This window comes from Phoxinus phoxinus (genome assembly GCF_949152265.1).
Source record: "Phoxinus phoxinus genome assembly, chromosome: 19".
NCBI lineage: Eukaryota > Metazoa > Chordata > Actinopteri > Cypriniformes > Leuciscidae > Phoxinus > Phoxinus phoxinus.
Window position 1 is genome coordinate 25,559,292 of NC_136894.1, and position 16,994 is coordinate 25,576,285.

The 16,994-nt window shown below is 38.4% G+C and overlaps 1 protein-coding gene across 2 annotated transcripts in view; it reads left to right on the top strand.

Annotated features, from left to right (window-relative positions):
* oxr1b (oxidation resistance 1b) overlaps nucleotides 1–16,994 on the top strand; it is a 54,656-nt gene that overhangs the window by 6,544 nt on the left and 31,118 nt on the right. For both annotated transcript variants that reach the window (XM_079590809.1, XM_079590810.1), the window contains exon 3: nucleotides 12,081–12,277. In XM_079590809.1, coding sequence (XP_079446935.1) covers nucleotides 12,081–12,277 — 197 coding nt within the window. The remainder of the gene's footprint in view (nucleotides 1–12,080; nucleotides 12,278–16,994) is intronic.

Genomic DNA, 16,994 nt, shown 5'->3' on the forward strand with positions numbered 1-16,994 from the left:
AATACTGGGAAGTACCCTAGAAACCGCATAGCAATGTGCTTTAAAAACTGCATAGCAACACCTTGGCAACCACCTACAACTTAATAACATTGTATCAGCGAGTTTTGTGATTATTGAGTACAAAGAAGTGTTATGCATTTGCAAACTGATTTTATGCAAATGCTTAACAAATTATTTAGTTAATTTTGTCATTTGCATGCATTTAAAGGAACACGCCAACTTTTTGGGACTTTAGCTTATTCACCGTATCCCCCAGAGTTAGATAAGTCATACATACCTTTTTCATCTATGTGCGTGCCGTAACTCTGTCTGACGCACCCACCGCTAGCCTAGCTTAGCACAAAGACTGGAGGTAAACGGCTCCAACTAGCATACTGCTCCCAATAAGTGACAAAATAACGCCAACATTTTCCTATTTACATGTTGTGATTTGTATAGTCACAGTGTGTACAAATAACAAGTTCACATGAGACACAGCCATCTTCTAACCGTATACATACTGGGAACTATATTCTCAGAAGGCGAAGCACTGCTACTTGGGCGGAGTGATTAGCGCAACACTCTGAGCGAACTCTCTGCCCCACGGGGCTTCTCAGGCGCTGCGAGCAAATCACTCCGCAGAAGTAGCAGTGCTTCATCCTTCTGAGAATATAGTTCCCAGTATGTATATGGTTAGAAGATGGCTGTGTCTCATGTGACCTTGTTATTTGTATCACAACATGTAAATAGGAAAATATTGGCATTATTTTGTCACTTATTGGGAGCAGTATGCTAGCTGGAGCTGTTTACCTCCAGTCTTTGTGCTAAACTAGGCTAGCGGTGGGTGCGTCAGACAGAGTTACGGCACGCACGGAGATGAAAAGGGTATGAATGGACTTATCTAACTCTGGGGGATACGGTGAATAAGCTAAAGTCCCAAAAAGTCGGCGTGTTCCTTTAAACAACAATACTTACTGGTAGATTTGTAGAGTAGTGGCAGGGAATGGACATTTGTTTACAATAGCTAGTCATCCTATTTGATGCATGGACCAAAACAACAGTATAAATACTTGTTTGACTTGCATTCAAAACATATGCATCATAAAATTATTGATTGACCATAAATCAGTATGACCACATGACTTGATTCTCACAAATTCATTGTGACTGCACCATGCTTGAGGCACATACACGGCCATACAAAAGCAGATCACTTTAAGAGAGGAAGTTCGAATGAGTTTTCTAAAAGTGAACTTTGTGATGACACTAAAGCTCTGGTAGGAAACCACAGGAGATAAGATCAGGGCATTATCATTTAAATGACACAGACCCCCAGGTGAAGATACTCCTGGATTCTAATAAATGCAGGTTGTAAACCGGGATATTGCTGAACATAAGCAGGGCTCTTGAATTTTTTGTTTTAGCCCTGCGAAGCATCATTAGGGGGTTGAAGCGTAAAAATCTCAAGAGGATTACATAATCCTCTCTAACCCACTAACACACCCTCCCCTCCCCACTGCACAGCTGTCATCCTGCTTGATGGATGCCATAATCTGCATTTTTCCATATGCACTTTCCATTCCACTATTCTGAGGATGAAATATTCTCCTCAAGGCTTCCAGACGTGCTCTAATGGCCAGCCCAATTGCATTAAAGAGGACCGACTCCAATTCGGTTTTATTGATGGCTGTTTTGGGGATTGTTAAAGGGCCTCTTTTACTTATATATTGTTAGTTATTTCTTCCTTTATGCCAGTCAAAATTCATTCATGCCTATTTCAGCAGTGTTTGGGGATGTTTGGAAGGTCATTTGAGGTTTAGAGTTATTTTTTACCTGCAGGGCTGTTATCTCTGCAAGAAACAGTGATGGATTGCTTGGAAAAAGATATATTCCACCATTCTTATAGCTTCCTATTAATTATATTAAAACTAGAAGGGGTTATCTCTGTGACGAGAATAGTCAGATGCAAGATTTTACGAGCTCAGACATTTTGAAAGGTTATCCCAGTGACAGTATTATCAAGACTCATCTCTGGATTTGTCTCGGCTAATGGAGTAACTACGCAAGTGCATGACGTAAGGCTAGAAAAGAAAGGTATTGGTTTACAGCTTTCTTGGTTCAGGTGAATAAGGATCACAGTGGCAGGTTTAACTAATCACCACCATCTAAATCAAGCTGAGAGCTGTTTTGCCTTTACCTGATTACCTGCGGCACACTGTCTGTTTAGAACAGAGGAAAACCATCTGTTATTACAGTATTCGGTTACGGTTGTTTAATTTGTGGGGGAAAACAACTGTTTGCAACAGAAAGCAAGCTAAACATTGAGTATATAATTAGATAATCAGTAAATGATTTAAAGGAACACTATGTAATGTTTTTGTTCAAATTTAACAAAATATACATCATCAGTTCTTCTTCCAAAATGTGTTTTTGTCTTATCCTGATTCACTATGGTAATTTTTTTTATTTTAAACCTGTCGGGATGGTTTTCATGGGAAATTGTGTACATACAGTACGTCACTCGCCCGGCCCCAAACATGTCTCGTAGTATCTGTAAATAGAGAAAAGTTGCTCCGGCTACTTTGACGCATGTATTGGGTGTGAGTGGCATAGGTTAGTTGTCACAATGAGCGAGAAAGGTTGACATGGAACTGCTAAATCTCGAACCTCCGGAGAATCACATGCTTTAAAAAAACGCTGAACAGAGAAGAGTCTGCTCACAAAAAGAGAACGTGACAGAGCTCGTAATAAAACGAGAATCAACATTGGCTTGGCTTTTCTGAGATGGCGAGAACTGAGGGATTTGAAATGTGCCATTTTTATTACTCAGCAGGTCATTAAGGTGTTTTATTGAACATATACATTGCCATAAGCTACTTAACAGAGTTCATTGTAAAGCATTATCTATTGTGAAGGGTCATATTCATCCGTTCAGTCACACAGAATCGAAGTAATGTTTCTCTGCAAAATGCATGCATTTTTTAACCGCTAGAGGGCCAAAAGTTAAATAATGTAATAAAGTTAATAACTTTAATATTAAAAAATGTCCTAGCATGTGATAACATGTTTTTTTATTTATTTTTTTATTACATTTTGTTATTTAATGAGTTATTATGTAATGAGCTGTTGCTGTAATGAATGAGGTCAACTGGAGGCAAGCTGCTTGAGAACATAATCAAACATAAAAACAAGGGCATGGCAAGGCATGAAACTCAGAACAAGAAACAAAAACCTGAACAAACATTCTCCACGACTATAGTAACGACTAGACAAGGGACACCTGTGAACAAATAAACAATGAACCAATAACAACATGACACATCAGACAAGGGAACACGGGGACGACACTCTGGAACAATGGCGCGCAATCTCGGGACAAGACTTTTGAACGGCGGCGGCCATCTTAGGCGAAGGTTTGCGGGCTGGAGCCGATGTGTGTGCTGCCCATATACACATCATAGCCGTGGCGACTATGAGGAGCGCTGCATCATCCAAAGCTGACTCAGGCGCGACGGCCATCTTGTCCTGAAAAGTCTCTGGCTCGGCAGACACGACGTGAACAGTCTCTGGCTGGGCAGGCACAACGTGAACAGTCTCTGGCTCGGCAGGCACGATCCATCCATGCGTCCATCCATCCATCCATCCATGCATCCATCCATCCATACATCCATGCATACACTTGGCTATCCCAAAGATTGACAAGTATAGAATTAGATACACTAGCATTGATAATAAAAATAAATGTTTCTTGAGCAGCAATCATCATATTAGAATGATTTCATGTGACTCTCAAGATTTGAATAATGATGATGAAAATGCAGCTTTTCCTTCACAGGAATACATGATATCAAATTAAATTGAAAATTTTAATACAGCTATTTAAAATTGTAATAACATTTCACAATTTTACTGCTTTTACTGCATTTTTTATCAAATACATTGTGAGCCGTTGTGAGCATAAGAGGCTCTATAGAGGCTTGAACAGATGTTCAAATTTCACAGCAAAGACTAGCCAGTAGGAGCGATGCCATGTGTTCTCCACAAAATACAATGTTGAAAGATGAAAGCTATCTTGGGGGATAAATGAAACATGTAGTCCCATCTGAATTATGTAAGTCTTTTAGGAAGGCAATAGAAGGGCATGTTTTTGATGTGAAGCCTGTATAGCGCATATATCCTATAGTATAGACATAAACATCCAGGCACACACAGTGTGTGGCTGTGCAGAGGCAACTAACCACAGCGCTTAAACTGCACAAACACACTCGGCTAATTCAGAGTGACTGTTCTGCATGCATTTAATACACTCACTGCACTTCCCAGAGAAAGTTTCAAAGATCTCCTGAGAATGGAAGTCACACTTTCCTTGAGCAAAAGAACAGTAAAGTGGAAAAACCCTGGGGTTCTTCAAATATTGCATTGAAAACTGTGTACAGGGGAACTTTAATTTCCTCAGTGTCACCACCAGTGTAACTATGAGAAATAGATATGACGGAGCGATTGCCTTTAGGCCTTCCTTAATTGCTAGCAAATCTTTTTTATTTCTGGAGTGATTCCTCCTCTAAGGTAGTCGAGTCGTGTGTAGAGTTGTAACATCTCCCACCTTACCTAATTTAGTTTGACTTGTCTGTTTTTTGCAGAAAGGAAGACAACTTTGAAAGAACAAGAGTACCTACTTATGAGAGCAAAAGGAACACGGAGTACTTTTCTTAGAGTGGCTTACGCAGCCTGTATACTAGAAACTCAAGTGCTTGCGTAACAAGCCTTGCTGATGTTTCAAGAGTGATGAGAGGGAAAAAAAACATAGAATGCAACAGTGCAATTTGTAGTCATATCGAAACTTATGCAAATAATAAGCATTTGATTGCAGCGTGTTAAATAATGTAATATTACATCTAAATCTCCAGAGAAATACCACTCATTTGAATACACTCAAGGGCATCATTTCAAAACTGAAGGACACATTTATAATCATTTGAATTATGTTTGACAGGTTTGACAGAAAACATTGATTCGCCTCTGGTTTTCTGTCAAACAAACATGTCTCTGCTAGCTTTTAATAGAAAGGCTGAATATTGTTCTGCTTGAGTTAAACTCTGCGTATTTTGTGATTTGCTTTACTTTTATATATGTGTTCAATAATCAAATAATCTTAATCTTAAAATGAACGAGTGATTGATGCAAATTGCAGGCCAAAATAGAAATAATACCAAAATAGAAATTATTTTAATAAGTATTTGAAATTGCTCATTTTATTTTATTTAGTTTTATTTGTTTTGTTTTTTATTTTTATGATAACATTCACGATAAATGTGTATCTAAAATTGACCATTGCACATGAAAAAAAGCCATCTAAGGCCAAGGTAAAAAGCCTTAAAGGAGTACATTGCTATTTTATATTCAAATGTGCATTTCCGTCTTGACTTTGTGAAAACAGAAGTTTCCCCAGTAGTCTTTTGTGTGTGTGTGTGTGTGTGTGTGTTTGCTCTTGTACAACATATTCAACAATGACCCAGTTACAGACTTTGATGTCAGAATCTCAGTTCAACACAGAATGTGAATATTTAATATCCCCATTATCATCATCAGGCTTGTGCAATAACAAGCTCTCTGCTGGATTAAACAATTTCATTACAAAAACGGGCTTTTGTTGGCATTGGTGGTTGCCAGAGAGTTGCTATGGGTTGCTAAGGTCTTCTGAGTGGTTGTTAGGAGGTTGCTAGGAGGATTGTGTTGTGGGTGGTTACTTACTTGAGCAAGTCAAAAGAGCCCATACTTTTACGTACTTGGATGTAAGTCTTGTAAGTTTTTTCAAGGAGTGAATATTTGAAAAATATTCAAGTCACCCTTTTTGTCTTAAAATGCTTCTAACTTCTACTTGCATTTAGGTAATCTAAATCAGAATAGTAACAGATTAAAGTTAGTTCATATTTTAATGTCAAATAAGATCAGCGCCCATATAGGGTATCAATATAACACCTGCTGCTGTTATGTAATATTTAAGGAGTTCAGCAGGAGTTTGAGCAGCTTAAAATATGTCATAATCTCTATTAATGCTCTCTTATGTTCCATGCTGATACAGATGTATTATGAATTACAACGACAAATTCTTTTTTAAGCATTAATCTTTGTCACTTAAGTGTTATTTTCTTTTTTTTCTGATTCTGATTCCGAATAACTTAAACACCTCTGATTGATCATTGTGTTCAGATATTGACAGACATGTCTGTACTAGCTATGCAACTTTTCCATTCAAAGTTGCCTAGCTTATGCGCAAAATTGGAAGATCGCATAAAACCTTCGCAAATAAAGCACGGTTTTTAACCAGTGAGTCGAAGAGAACAAAATCATCACTTCCTGATAAACTGGTACTAAATATACCTAAGAAAAGTAAGAGAAGCCACTGTATGTAATAATGAATTGCTTGCTTCTCAGAGCGTGGAGACGAAACACATAAACATGTTATATTGATTTCGGAGGCAGATGTTGCCGTTTGGGAACGCAGTCATGTAATGTTCTGGGAGGTAATTATACTGTACCACTTTGATGACAGACTTCATTTCAGATGCTGTGCAACGAGACCGGCTGGGCGACATATGTTTTTAATGCGCATTTTGTCGTTTGGCGCAATAGAAACATTGCTAGTGAATGGCTTAATTGCTCAACTCTGAAAAAACTTGTTGTAAATAACAAACGTATTTTGTAAATAACAAATAGAGAGCGTATTTATGACCTTCTCCAGAGATCCGCTGTCATTTTGTGCCCTAGACAACCGCCTACTGTAGGCGACATATGTCGCCTACATCACGGACTGGCCCCGATTTAGAAATAAATATGCTTGTTAAAGAGGACCTAAAATGCCCCTTTTCAAAGTCTTGATTTTTTTAGGGCCTACTAGAATAGGATTTCATACTTGAATGTTCAAAAAACACATTTTCATTTATATTTTTGCAACAGCACCTCTCTTCCAAGTCTGTCAGTAACGCCTGGTAACGCTCTGTTTAGTTCCTGTCTCTATGAAGCTCCTCCTTCCAAAAACCACAATGTGCTCTGATTGGTCGGCTAGACCAGTGTGTTGTGATTTCGCAATGTTGTGTTGTCGCGTATTTGGGAAATGTCACGCCCGTTCTGCAATCACTGCGAGTTTCAACACACCATTAACACAACTCAACCACGACTCCCCTTTATTTCGCATATGCCTTGGGCAAGAATTATTTAAATGAGGAATATTGTAATGAGTTCGTTCCCAGAAGAAAACCCATGACTACAATCGAGGCATTTCAGGGAGTTCAGACACAGTGCTAACTGATATTGAAAATTAGATTTTGTGTTGTGTAACTGCAGACCTTTTTCATGCTCAAACAGCAATGGACTCCTTTAAAGAACCAAGTGTCTGTAAAGGGTCAAAGTTTTTAAGGATTTTGTGATTTGTGGCAATAATTTGTGTTTAAATGGAGATTATTTCAGTGGGTTCATGCGGGAAACTGACTCCTAATACAAAGTGTGTATGCAAGTATTGTACCGGAGTTTGCTTTTGGCTGTTCCTTGATATCTTAATGAAACTTTATATCTTGCCCACCATTTTAATAAGCTAATTTACACACAGTGTGGTAGTGCTTGGCTATTGGGATTGATATCTCCAGAGAGTGTGTGCATGAATAATCAACACAAACCAAAATATCCTCACATTGGGCTTCATTTGCAGAACAAATTTGTGTGAATATCACTAAAACCCTTTAAAATGCTGTTCAAATCAAAACAACAATCTACATTCAAAAAGCGTTTTCGAGCTATTTACTCAGATTTGTGTTTCATGAATGAGACCATGGGCCCTATCTTGCACCCAGCGCAATTGACTTTGAACACCGACGCATGTATCATTACTATTTTGCACCCGCGCACAGCGGACTTTTCCCTCCACAGACGCACGTCGGTAAATTAGGAAATGAACTTGCGCTCGCGGGGGCGGTTCAGCGCAAAGAGAAGGCGTGTTCCGGCGCAAAACTTCAATGGTGCTATTTTCCAGTTTTAGAAAGCAATTGCGCCATTGACCAAGAAAAAAACAGTCTAAAGACAGTGGCGCGTTGCGCGTTAGTGATATGGTATTTTAAGGGCGCGTGCTTGGCCATAATGTTAACGCGTCCATTCTCTAATATAAACAGACGCAGCAGTTTTCATTTTTGCAAATCATACATTATTACAAGGAAAAATATTAACACACGAGGGAAATCATTGGTATGTCCGTGAATATGTGAAAAAGATCTATCTAGATAAAAAAAATAAAAAAATCTAGATTAGGCTACACATTTACCCAAATTATACGCCTGTTTAACCTAATTTGTGTGGGTTTCTCCCATCATCCCCAATGTCACTTCTCTGTGTTTTACGGCCCTGACGAGAACGTCGGCCTCCTCGGCTGTGAACCGCTCCTGGCGTGCGCTGGCAAATCCGCCGTTATAATAGCGATCCGCCATGGAACAAGCGCGCCGGCTCTTAAAGGGAATGTGAGAGGACGCTCTGATTGGTTTATTTCACGTTACGCCCAGAGCCATAGAGAGAGAGAGTTGCGACACTCTTTGATGTCGCCGCTATGGCTGTCACGTGGTTCATGTAAGCCCCAATAGTTCCAAAACATACGCTGGCTGTCATGTTATTCTATGGGACAGACAGCAGCGATTGCATTATTGAACGGTAAATATAAAATAAAACACATACCCAAGTACTTTTTCAGCTGTTATTGCATTTTGTTAATATCAGTTTTGCATTTGGAGGGCCAACGAGGTACTGTATATTACTTAGATAAGTTTTAGTCTATATTTTTGGAGGGAAAAGCTTAGTGTTCATGGTCGCATGGGTAGTAGCACTTGCTTTAGCGGCTCTAACTTAACTTTTCCATATCATTCATCTGATGATGGACGTCTCATGATATTTATTTTAGCACAACTGGGCTGTATTAGACTATTGATTCCCGTGATTTTGCTTATAATGTGATCACGCAGAGGTCTGCCGTGGCGGTCCGTTCAGAATTCGCATGGCTGATACAAATGAAGGTTTTCAAATAAAATATTTTTTATTAAACAATGACAGACAACAAAAATGTGTGAACAAGAAAAACAAAAAGCAGGGGCAGGTGATCCATGAAACAGACAGGACTGGTGATGGCCATAACAATCCTAGAGGTCCAGCATTGTTCTCACGCCGCTTCACTCAAGACAATAAATGAAAAGTTAGTATATCCCAAAAAATCAATTAAATAAAAGTTGCTATAAAGGTGGTAGCGATGAATTACCGAACTAATCAGATATGCTACCTTCACAGCTGGCGAAGTCACGCTGGCAATGCTAGAAAATTGGTTGAAATAACCAAGATAAAATATAAATAATTACGCTGTGCATATACAAATGAAGACCAGTATAAGCATCGCAAAGGGCCTCTGAAACAATATAGACAGTTGACAATTCAAAAGAGGTCGATATTTCATCAAGTTACCTCTGAAACAACTCGACGCGCTGCAATGTAAGTGAATGGGGTTCAACGCTCAAATGACAGTGTTTGGAACTAATCCGATCTCCACATCCCGGAAGTAGGCGGTTAAAAGCGCCGCCATTTTTTACAATGGAGGTCTATGGGAGTGTCGCAACTCTTTCTCTCTATGGCTCTGGTTACGCCCAAACCACACCTATGAATAATGAAGCTACTTCAGACCAACCCCTTTTAGATTTGCGTCGGGCGCAAGAGTCATTTATCCGCCGGGAAAATAGCAACAGCGCCGGGATCCGCCCACAAAGTTACTTGCGCTTTGCACTTTGACACTTGCGTTTCAGATCGTTAAAATAGGGCCCCATGTGTTCACCTTTACTTTTGTTACCTACTTAATTAAACAATAGAAAAAGTAAAGAAATTTAGATAAAAGTCTCACTCACCAAGAAACAACATTAATCGTCATGGAAAACCTGGGAAATATCAGATAATTTTAAACCTGTGATTTCTTTCATCTACTGAGAAATAGTTTTTAGTGGATGTATAGTTGCTATAAAATAATTTTTTACAATCCAGTAATCCGAAATGGCAGGAAAAGTCATGGAAATTCATTAGTGAGAAGACGCAGGTCTCCTGAAATGATCCTTTCAGTGAGTATTCTTTGTTTCTTTTCTTTCCATGCGAGTTGGCCATAAATTTTCTTTTGTTTGCTCTGGATGTTCTCAAACCGCAAGCAATTAGATCATTCTGCGGAGGACGGTTTACCTGCTGTTAATGAAAGCTCAGATAATACTTAAATACTGTTGACATGGAGAGGCGAACAGTCTCACATTTACCGTGACAATTGCATGTCGTAAATGAGAGCGAGTCCATTAGCTGATAAGTTCAGCCCAGATTTATGGCATCTTAATGTCTCCCTGTGGGACAATAAAAGCTAGTGATCTAGCCGTGACAGTGAAGCCTGATTTTTTTTTTAACCCCCTTACCAATGTCAACAGTAATATCCTTTAGCAAACTGCTTTAGTTTGTCAATATTTATTGACATTACCATGCCACTTTTCAATATGGATATCTAAGTTTTCAGAAGGAGTGTTAAGCTTGAACATGGTTGGTAGCAGCAGACACCAGTGGATGGTTGGTTAATTCCTAAAAGGACCCATGAAATCGTCTTGAGCTCATTGCTCGGGTGAATGAGTGAGTGTGAGACTTGATCTAGGTCAGTACATCTAGACCGGGCTGCTGTCTGACCCCATCACTTGTGCCGTCTGAAGTCCTTGGTCTTCATCTTCTGCCTTTTCTGCTGCAAATCCAAAAGATCTCTCAGGGGCAGAGGCACTAAAAATGTTTATCAAGGCTTCTTTTATGCACTCTGCAAAGTAAGCAGAATTCAATATGTATTGATTTTGTGTGGTATTCCAGCAAAGATGCTTGATGTCATTGAGTTCATATAGAGACAATAAAACAGGAGTAAAAAATAGATTCTGAATATTCGACCCAACCCGATGTTGCTCATTTCACTTGCAAAAGACAGTGAAGAAGCAAACATGGATTGCTTAATGCTTCTGGTGAAGAAAACCCGGACCTCAGGGCAAAAATAAACAGATAAATGTATAGAATTAGCTCAAATATATGTGACTGCAAATTTAGGACATACAAAAGTCGTTCAAAAGATTTAGGTCGGTAAGATTTTTTCCACGGTTTTGAAAGAAGTCTCTTATTCTCACCATTTATATTATCATAAATACAGTAAAAGCTGCAATGAAATATTATTACAATTAGTTTAAAGGGGTGGTTGAATATGATTTCACTTTTCTAACTTTAGTTAGTGTGTAATGTTGCTGTTTGAACATAAACAACACCTGCAAAGTTACGACGCTCAAAGTTCAAAGCAAAGGGAGATATTTTATTTTAAAGAAATTGACTTTTAAGGGACTACATGACATTCCTCCCAGGTTAGTGACATCATGAACCCTAAAATTGACATAAATCCACTGCCGGAACACAATATATAGATTATCAAGACTATGCTAATCAATGACTAGAAGATAACTACACATAAGCTACATAAATTCATCAACTAACCATTCAGAAATGTTGTCTACATGTTGTCACTTCTTCTTGAGTCTCTCCATCTTTGTCTGACTCCGGTTTGAACATAAAAGGTTTAAAGTTTTTGAAATTTTCAGTGCATGTGTGTGTGAGGTAAAAGGACAGAAGCTCTTGAAGCTCCGCCCCCTATGACGGGAGCAGTAGCTCTTTTGCATTTAAAGGGACAGACACAAAAACGGTGGGTTTTTGCTCACCCTCAAAAAGTGACAGATATATATATTTATATATTTATTTAAAAAATAATTGATTCCTGTGATGCAAAGCTGAATTTTCAGCATCATTACTCCAGTGTCACATGATCCTTCAGAAAATATGCTGATTTGGTGCTCAAGAAATGTTTTTATGTATTATTATTATTATCAATGTTGAAAACAGTTGTGCTGCTTAAAATTCTTGAGTAAACTGTGATTTCAGATTTCAGTTGAGTAAACTTTTTTTCAGGATTCTTTGATGTATAAAAAGGTTGAAATTCTTTAAATCAAATGCAATTTTTTTTCCTTTCTGTATTATAGGTTGAAGAAAAAGTCCCAGTCAGTGGACATCCCTGATGAGAGTTATGCCGGTTCATTCGTCAAAGACCTGCTGGCGTCACCCATGATACAGAATGTGACCAGATCAGCCAAAACTGAAGAAAAGGGGATCAATACCACCAACATCCAAAAGGCTCGTAGTCCTCGACGTGGAGAGCTCAAGCGAGGTTATACCATAGGTGCGTTATGTCTTCTTCAGTAACGTTATCATAATCTGTTCTTTAGGAACAAGTTTCCTTTGGCTTTCTGAGCAAAAAAGCTTATCTTGGGTTATTATGTTGCATTTTATTATTTCTAGTGCATTTTTTCCTATTTAATTACATTTTTAGTATTGCAATCACTCTATGTATTTGTTTTAATCGAAGTACTTAATGATTTTAGGGTGTAGTCTTACTTACTGAGCATGTTATGGTGCATTAGAAAACACTTCTAGTGCAAACCGAACACATTAACATGAACATTATCTTACAATGGAAAGGAATATTCCAGTGAGACTTGTTAGTTATGCTTAATCCAGTGTTGGCACAGGAACTGGCTGGCTGGCCCTGCGGTAAGAGGCAAATGGATACCTTTGAGACTGTAATCAGAGGAGAAAAGAGGATCTCATCCCTCTGTGGACACACACACACACACACACACACACACACACACACACACACACACACACACACACACACACACACACACACACACACACACACACACACACACACACACACACACACACACACACACACAGAGTAATTACTCCTGAGTTGTAGGAGGTTCTCCAGCTTCTAGACTAGACAGAGAACCCTTACATTAACAATAATAAACACACTTTAACCCTCTGACTGTTATGTACATCTTGAAGAATCTGGTAATTTCAAAGGGTATACTCAGTCTTTTAGTCTTTTTGAAATATATCCTACTGTTCAAAAGTTTGGGTTCGGTACGTTTTTAAAAATGTTTTCGAAAGTCCCTTATGTTCACAAAGGCATTTATTTTTTATCAAAAATACAGTAAAAGCAGTAATATTGTTAGAATTTAAATATAGGGCTGGGCAATAAATTATATTATATTAAGATTGCAATAAAATGTACATAGATAATGGTGATATGCTCTGGATATTTTTACTCTATATGGATTAATTAACAGAATTAAACGCTACAACAGCCAGTTAGTGCATGTCGCTATTAAGTGATTTCTGCGTGTCTATGTGTGAATGAATGATACACAAACTCCCACATGTGATGCTCAGGGTGTTTTTAGCATCTGCCGTCTCAATATATGAGGACATGAACTCATCTCCAGAGCCTCTTGGAGAGTCACTTCACAAGCTTTTCACCATTTCATTTGAGGAAAACCTACCATCAAAAAATAAATAAAAAATACACACTAAAACTGAAAGATCTTCACTTTAAACCATCCAAATAAAAGTTCAGTTTAACTTCAAGAAATTATGACAGAAATATATCACTACTGTAGCCCATACTAAAATTAACTTTTCAAAGAAATACTGATAATATTATTATTTCTAAGAAATATCATACAACTAAGATGTTTTTTCATCCATGTTTTTAAACTTATTTGACAAAAAATAAAAATGTAATGTTTTGTTAAATTAATTACATTACATTTTAAAAGCTTGCTTACATTGTTAATGTTTATATAAACTTGTATTAAATCATAAAACACAGAATCCCGAATAAATAAAATGGAAAATTCAGAATTTAGGGGGAAATAAAGTGGATTCCATGGGGGCCTTACATTAGAAGTTTAATTAAGAACGATATGAATGTTCACATTAATTCTCAAGGTCTTAACAAATATATGTGCAAAGCATTTTCTTCCCCATCAAGTCTTTTACTCCAATCTTCAAGGTCACATGATTTACATGTCCTAAGGTAGCCTTGTTGTTCTATCATATACTTTTCCTCTTGTTTCTTATAAGAAGTTTGCAAGTTTTCTTTGCAAAATATTGCCTCACTTACTGTTTGCTATCTGGTGAATGAAAATGAAAATCGAGTTATGTTTTAACACTTGGCAAGTATCAGCCTCACTTTCAGTTTTGCTTCATCAATTTCATCAGGGCATAACAAGGAGACATTTTCCAAAATCTTTGATTACACTATAAAAAATGCTGGGTTGTTTTAACCCAATTTTGGGTCAAATATGGACAAACCCAAACATTGGATCAAAAATGCAATTTAAAAAATTAACCCAATGGCTGGGTTTGTCCATATTTGACCCAAAATTGGGTTAAAACAAACCAGCATTTTTTAGAGTGTACCTGGGTCATGTGAGGTTTCAGAAGGCTTTCTAGACCAAACAACTTGAAAGTTGCTAGCATATGAATATTTTGCAAGGTAGTTCACCATAAATAATGCACCGAAATAGTCAAACCACTTCTGATCTTTTGAGTACGACTACAAATAGCCATGATGCATCAAGCTTCCTAATGGCCATTTTAGGAGAACTGGCTGTTGTGGTGGTGAATAAATGCGCTCGTACCCTCAGGTGAGCATGTAAACGTGCATTTGTGTGTAGTTTCATACCCAGACAGTCACGCCATAAGCTCAGTTAACTTTGTGAGCATGCAGTAATTACTTCAGCAAAAAATGTTCCCCAAAGGACAGATACTGGAGGTATTTTGAGACGTCGATCGCTTCCGTTACGGCTAATGTTTCTCATTGTTACCTACAGGACAGGGTCGACGCCTGAGGTTTCAGTTCAGTCTCCTGAGACTGATGATGCAGTTCTGCTATTAGTTCTCCAGCAGTCGGGTGTCTCTCCCTATTAACTGTCTGTGGAGAAAATCTTTTAATCAAAGCTCTTTGATCAGATCTCCGGCGGGCTAGTGTACTAGATGCCGTAAGTCAGACTAATTAGACTGTTAATCATGGTGATTTGTTCGCTGTCTTAAAAGAGTCGTTCACTTTAAAATGAAAATTACCCCATGATTTACTCCCCCTCAAGCCATCCTGGGTGTTTATGACTTTCTTGTTTCAGACGAATACAATCAGAGTTATATTAATAAATGTACTGGCTCTTCCAAGCTTTATAATGGCAGTGGATTGCAACCAACAGATTGAAGCTCATAAAAGTGCATCCATCCTTCAAAAACAAACTCCACACGGCTCTGGGGGGTTAATAAAGGCCTTGAAGCAAAACGATTTGTGAAAAATATTCATATTTAAAACTACATACTGCTGAAAATTACACTACGCCACGACGCACTACGCTACTTCCGACGTCACAAGTTGCGTGAGTTGCGCTTTAGGCGCAAGTAGACTGCGTATGGCCGTTAGCCGGAAGCTAGAATTTGGTTTTGTAACGTGTTAAATATTAATATTTTTCTTACACAAACTCATAATTTTGCTTCAGAAGGCCTTTATTAACCCCCCGGTGCCGTGTGGAGTTATTTTATGATGGATGGATGCATTTTTATGAGCTTCAATCTATTGGTTGTAATTCACTGCCATTATAAAGCTTGGAAGAGCCAGGACATTTATAAAAATAACTCCGATTGTATTCGTCTGAAAGAAGAAAGTCATATACACCTAGGATGGCTTTAGGGTGAGTAAATCATGGGGTAATTTTCATTTGAAAGTGAACTACTCCTTTAAGCAGCATCACATCAGAGTTCATATAAATGCCTTTTATAAATGTTTTAGCAGTAAGTGTGGCTTAGATATAGAATTTTCCCTGAGGCTTTACACATTTGTTCATGTTCCTAAATGTTGTTCTTGCATCCAATGTGTCCGGCTGTTCTATGAACATGAGTGATGCAATCGGTATATTTGTTGTTTTGGATGCTTTCTCTCCATTTTTATAGCTGTGTGCCTGTATTGGAGATTAAACCTCACAGCTCAGAATTTACTCTCATACACACACACACACACACACACACACACACACACACACACACACACACACACACACACACACACACACACACACACACACACACACACACACACACACACACACACACACACACACACACACACACACACACACACACACACACACACACACACACACACACAAAGTAATCTTCTCTAGTGAAGTGTAATGGACGCAGAGCTTCTATAGAAGAACACTAAAATTGAGTGGATAGAAAATGTGAGTGTTACTTCCCCATACTCATTCTTCAGTACCGGTATGTGTCATATAAAATGTGGTATTAATTTGTTTTCTTACTGCATGATATTGTGATAACTTACGGACTTGCCCTTATTTATATACAGTATACATACAGTGTGTATATATATATATATACACACACAGTATATACACTCACTGGCCACTTTATTAGGTACAGCTACAGTACCAGAACTTCCTTCGGAACTGCCTTAATTCTTTATGGCAAAGATTCAACAAGGTGCTGGAAATATTCCTATGAGATTTTGGTCCATATTGGCATGATAGCATCACGCAATTGCTGCAGATCTTTCGGCTGTGCTCTATCGGACTGAGATCTGATGACTGTAAAGGCCATTTGAGTTTAGTGAACTTATTGTCATGAGATGATTTGAGCTTTGTGGCAATGGTGCGTTATCCTGGTGGAAGTAGCCATCAGAAGATTGGTACACTGTGGTCAAAAAAGTGATGGGCATGGTCAGCAACAAAACGGCTGTGGTGTTGAAACCGATGCTCAATTGGTACTTCACACCATTACACCACCACCAGCCTGAAGCGTTGATAGGGTGGATCCATGGTCATGCTTCTGACCCTACCGTCCGAATGTTGCTGCAACCTTTTTCCAATCTTCTATTGTTCAATTTTGGTGAGCCCGTGTGAATTGCTGACAGGAGAGACACCCGTTGTGTCTTCTACTGCTTCAAGGTTCGATGTGTTGTATATTCAGAGATGCTCTACTGCAGACCTCGGTTGTAACAACTGGTTATTTGA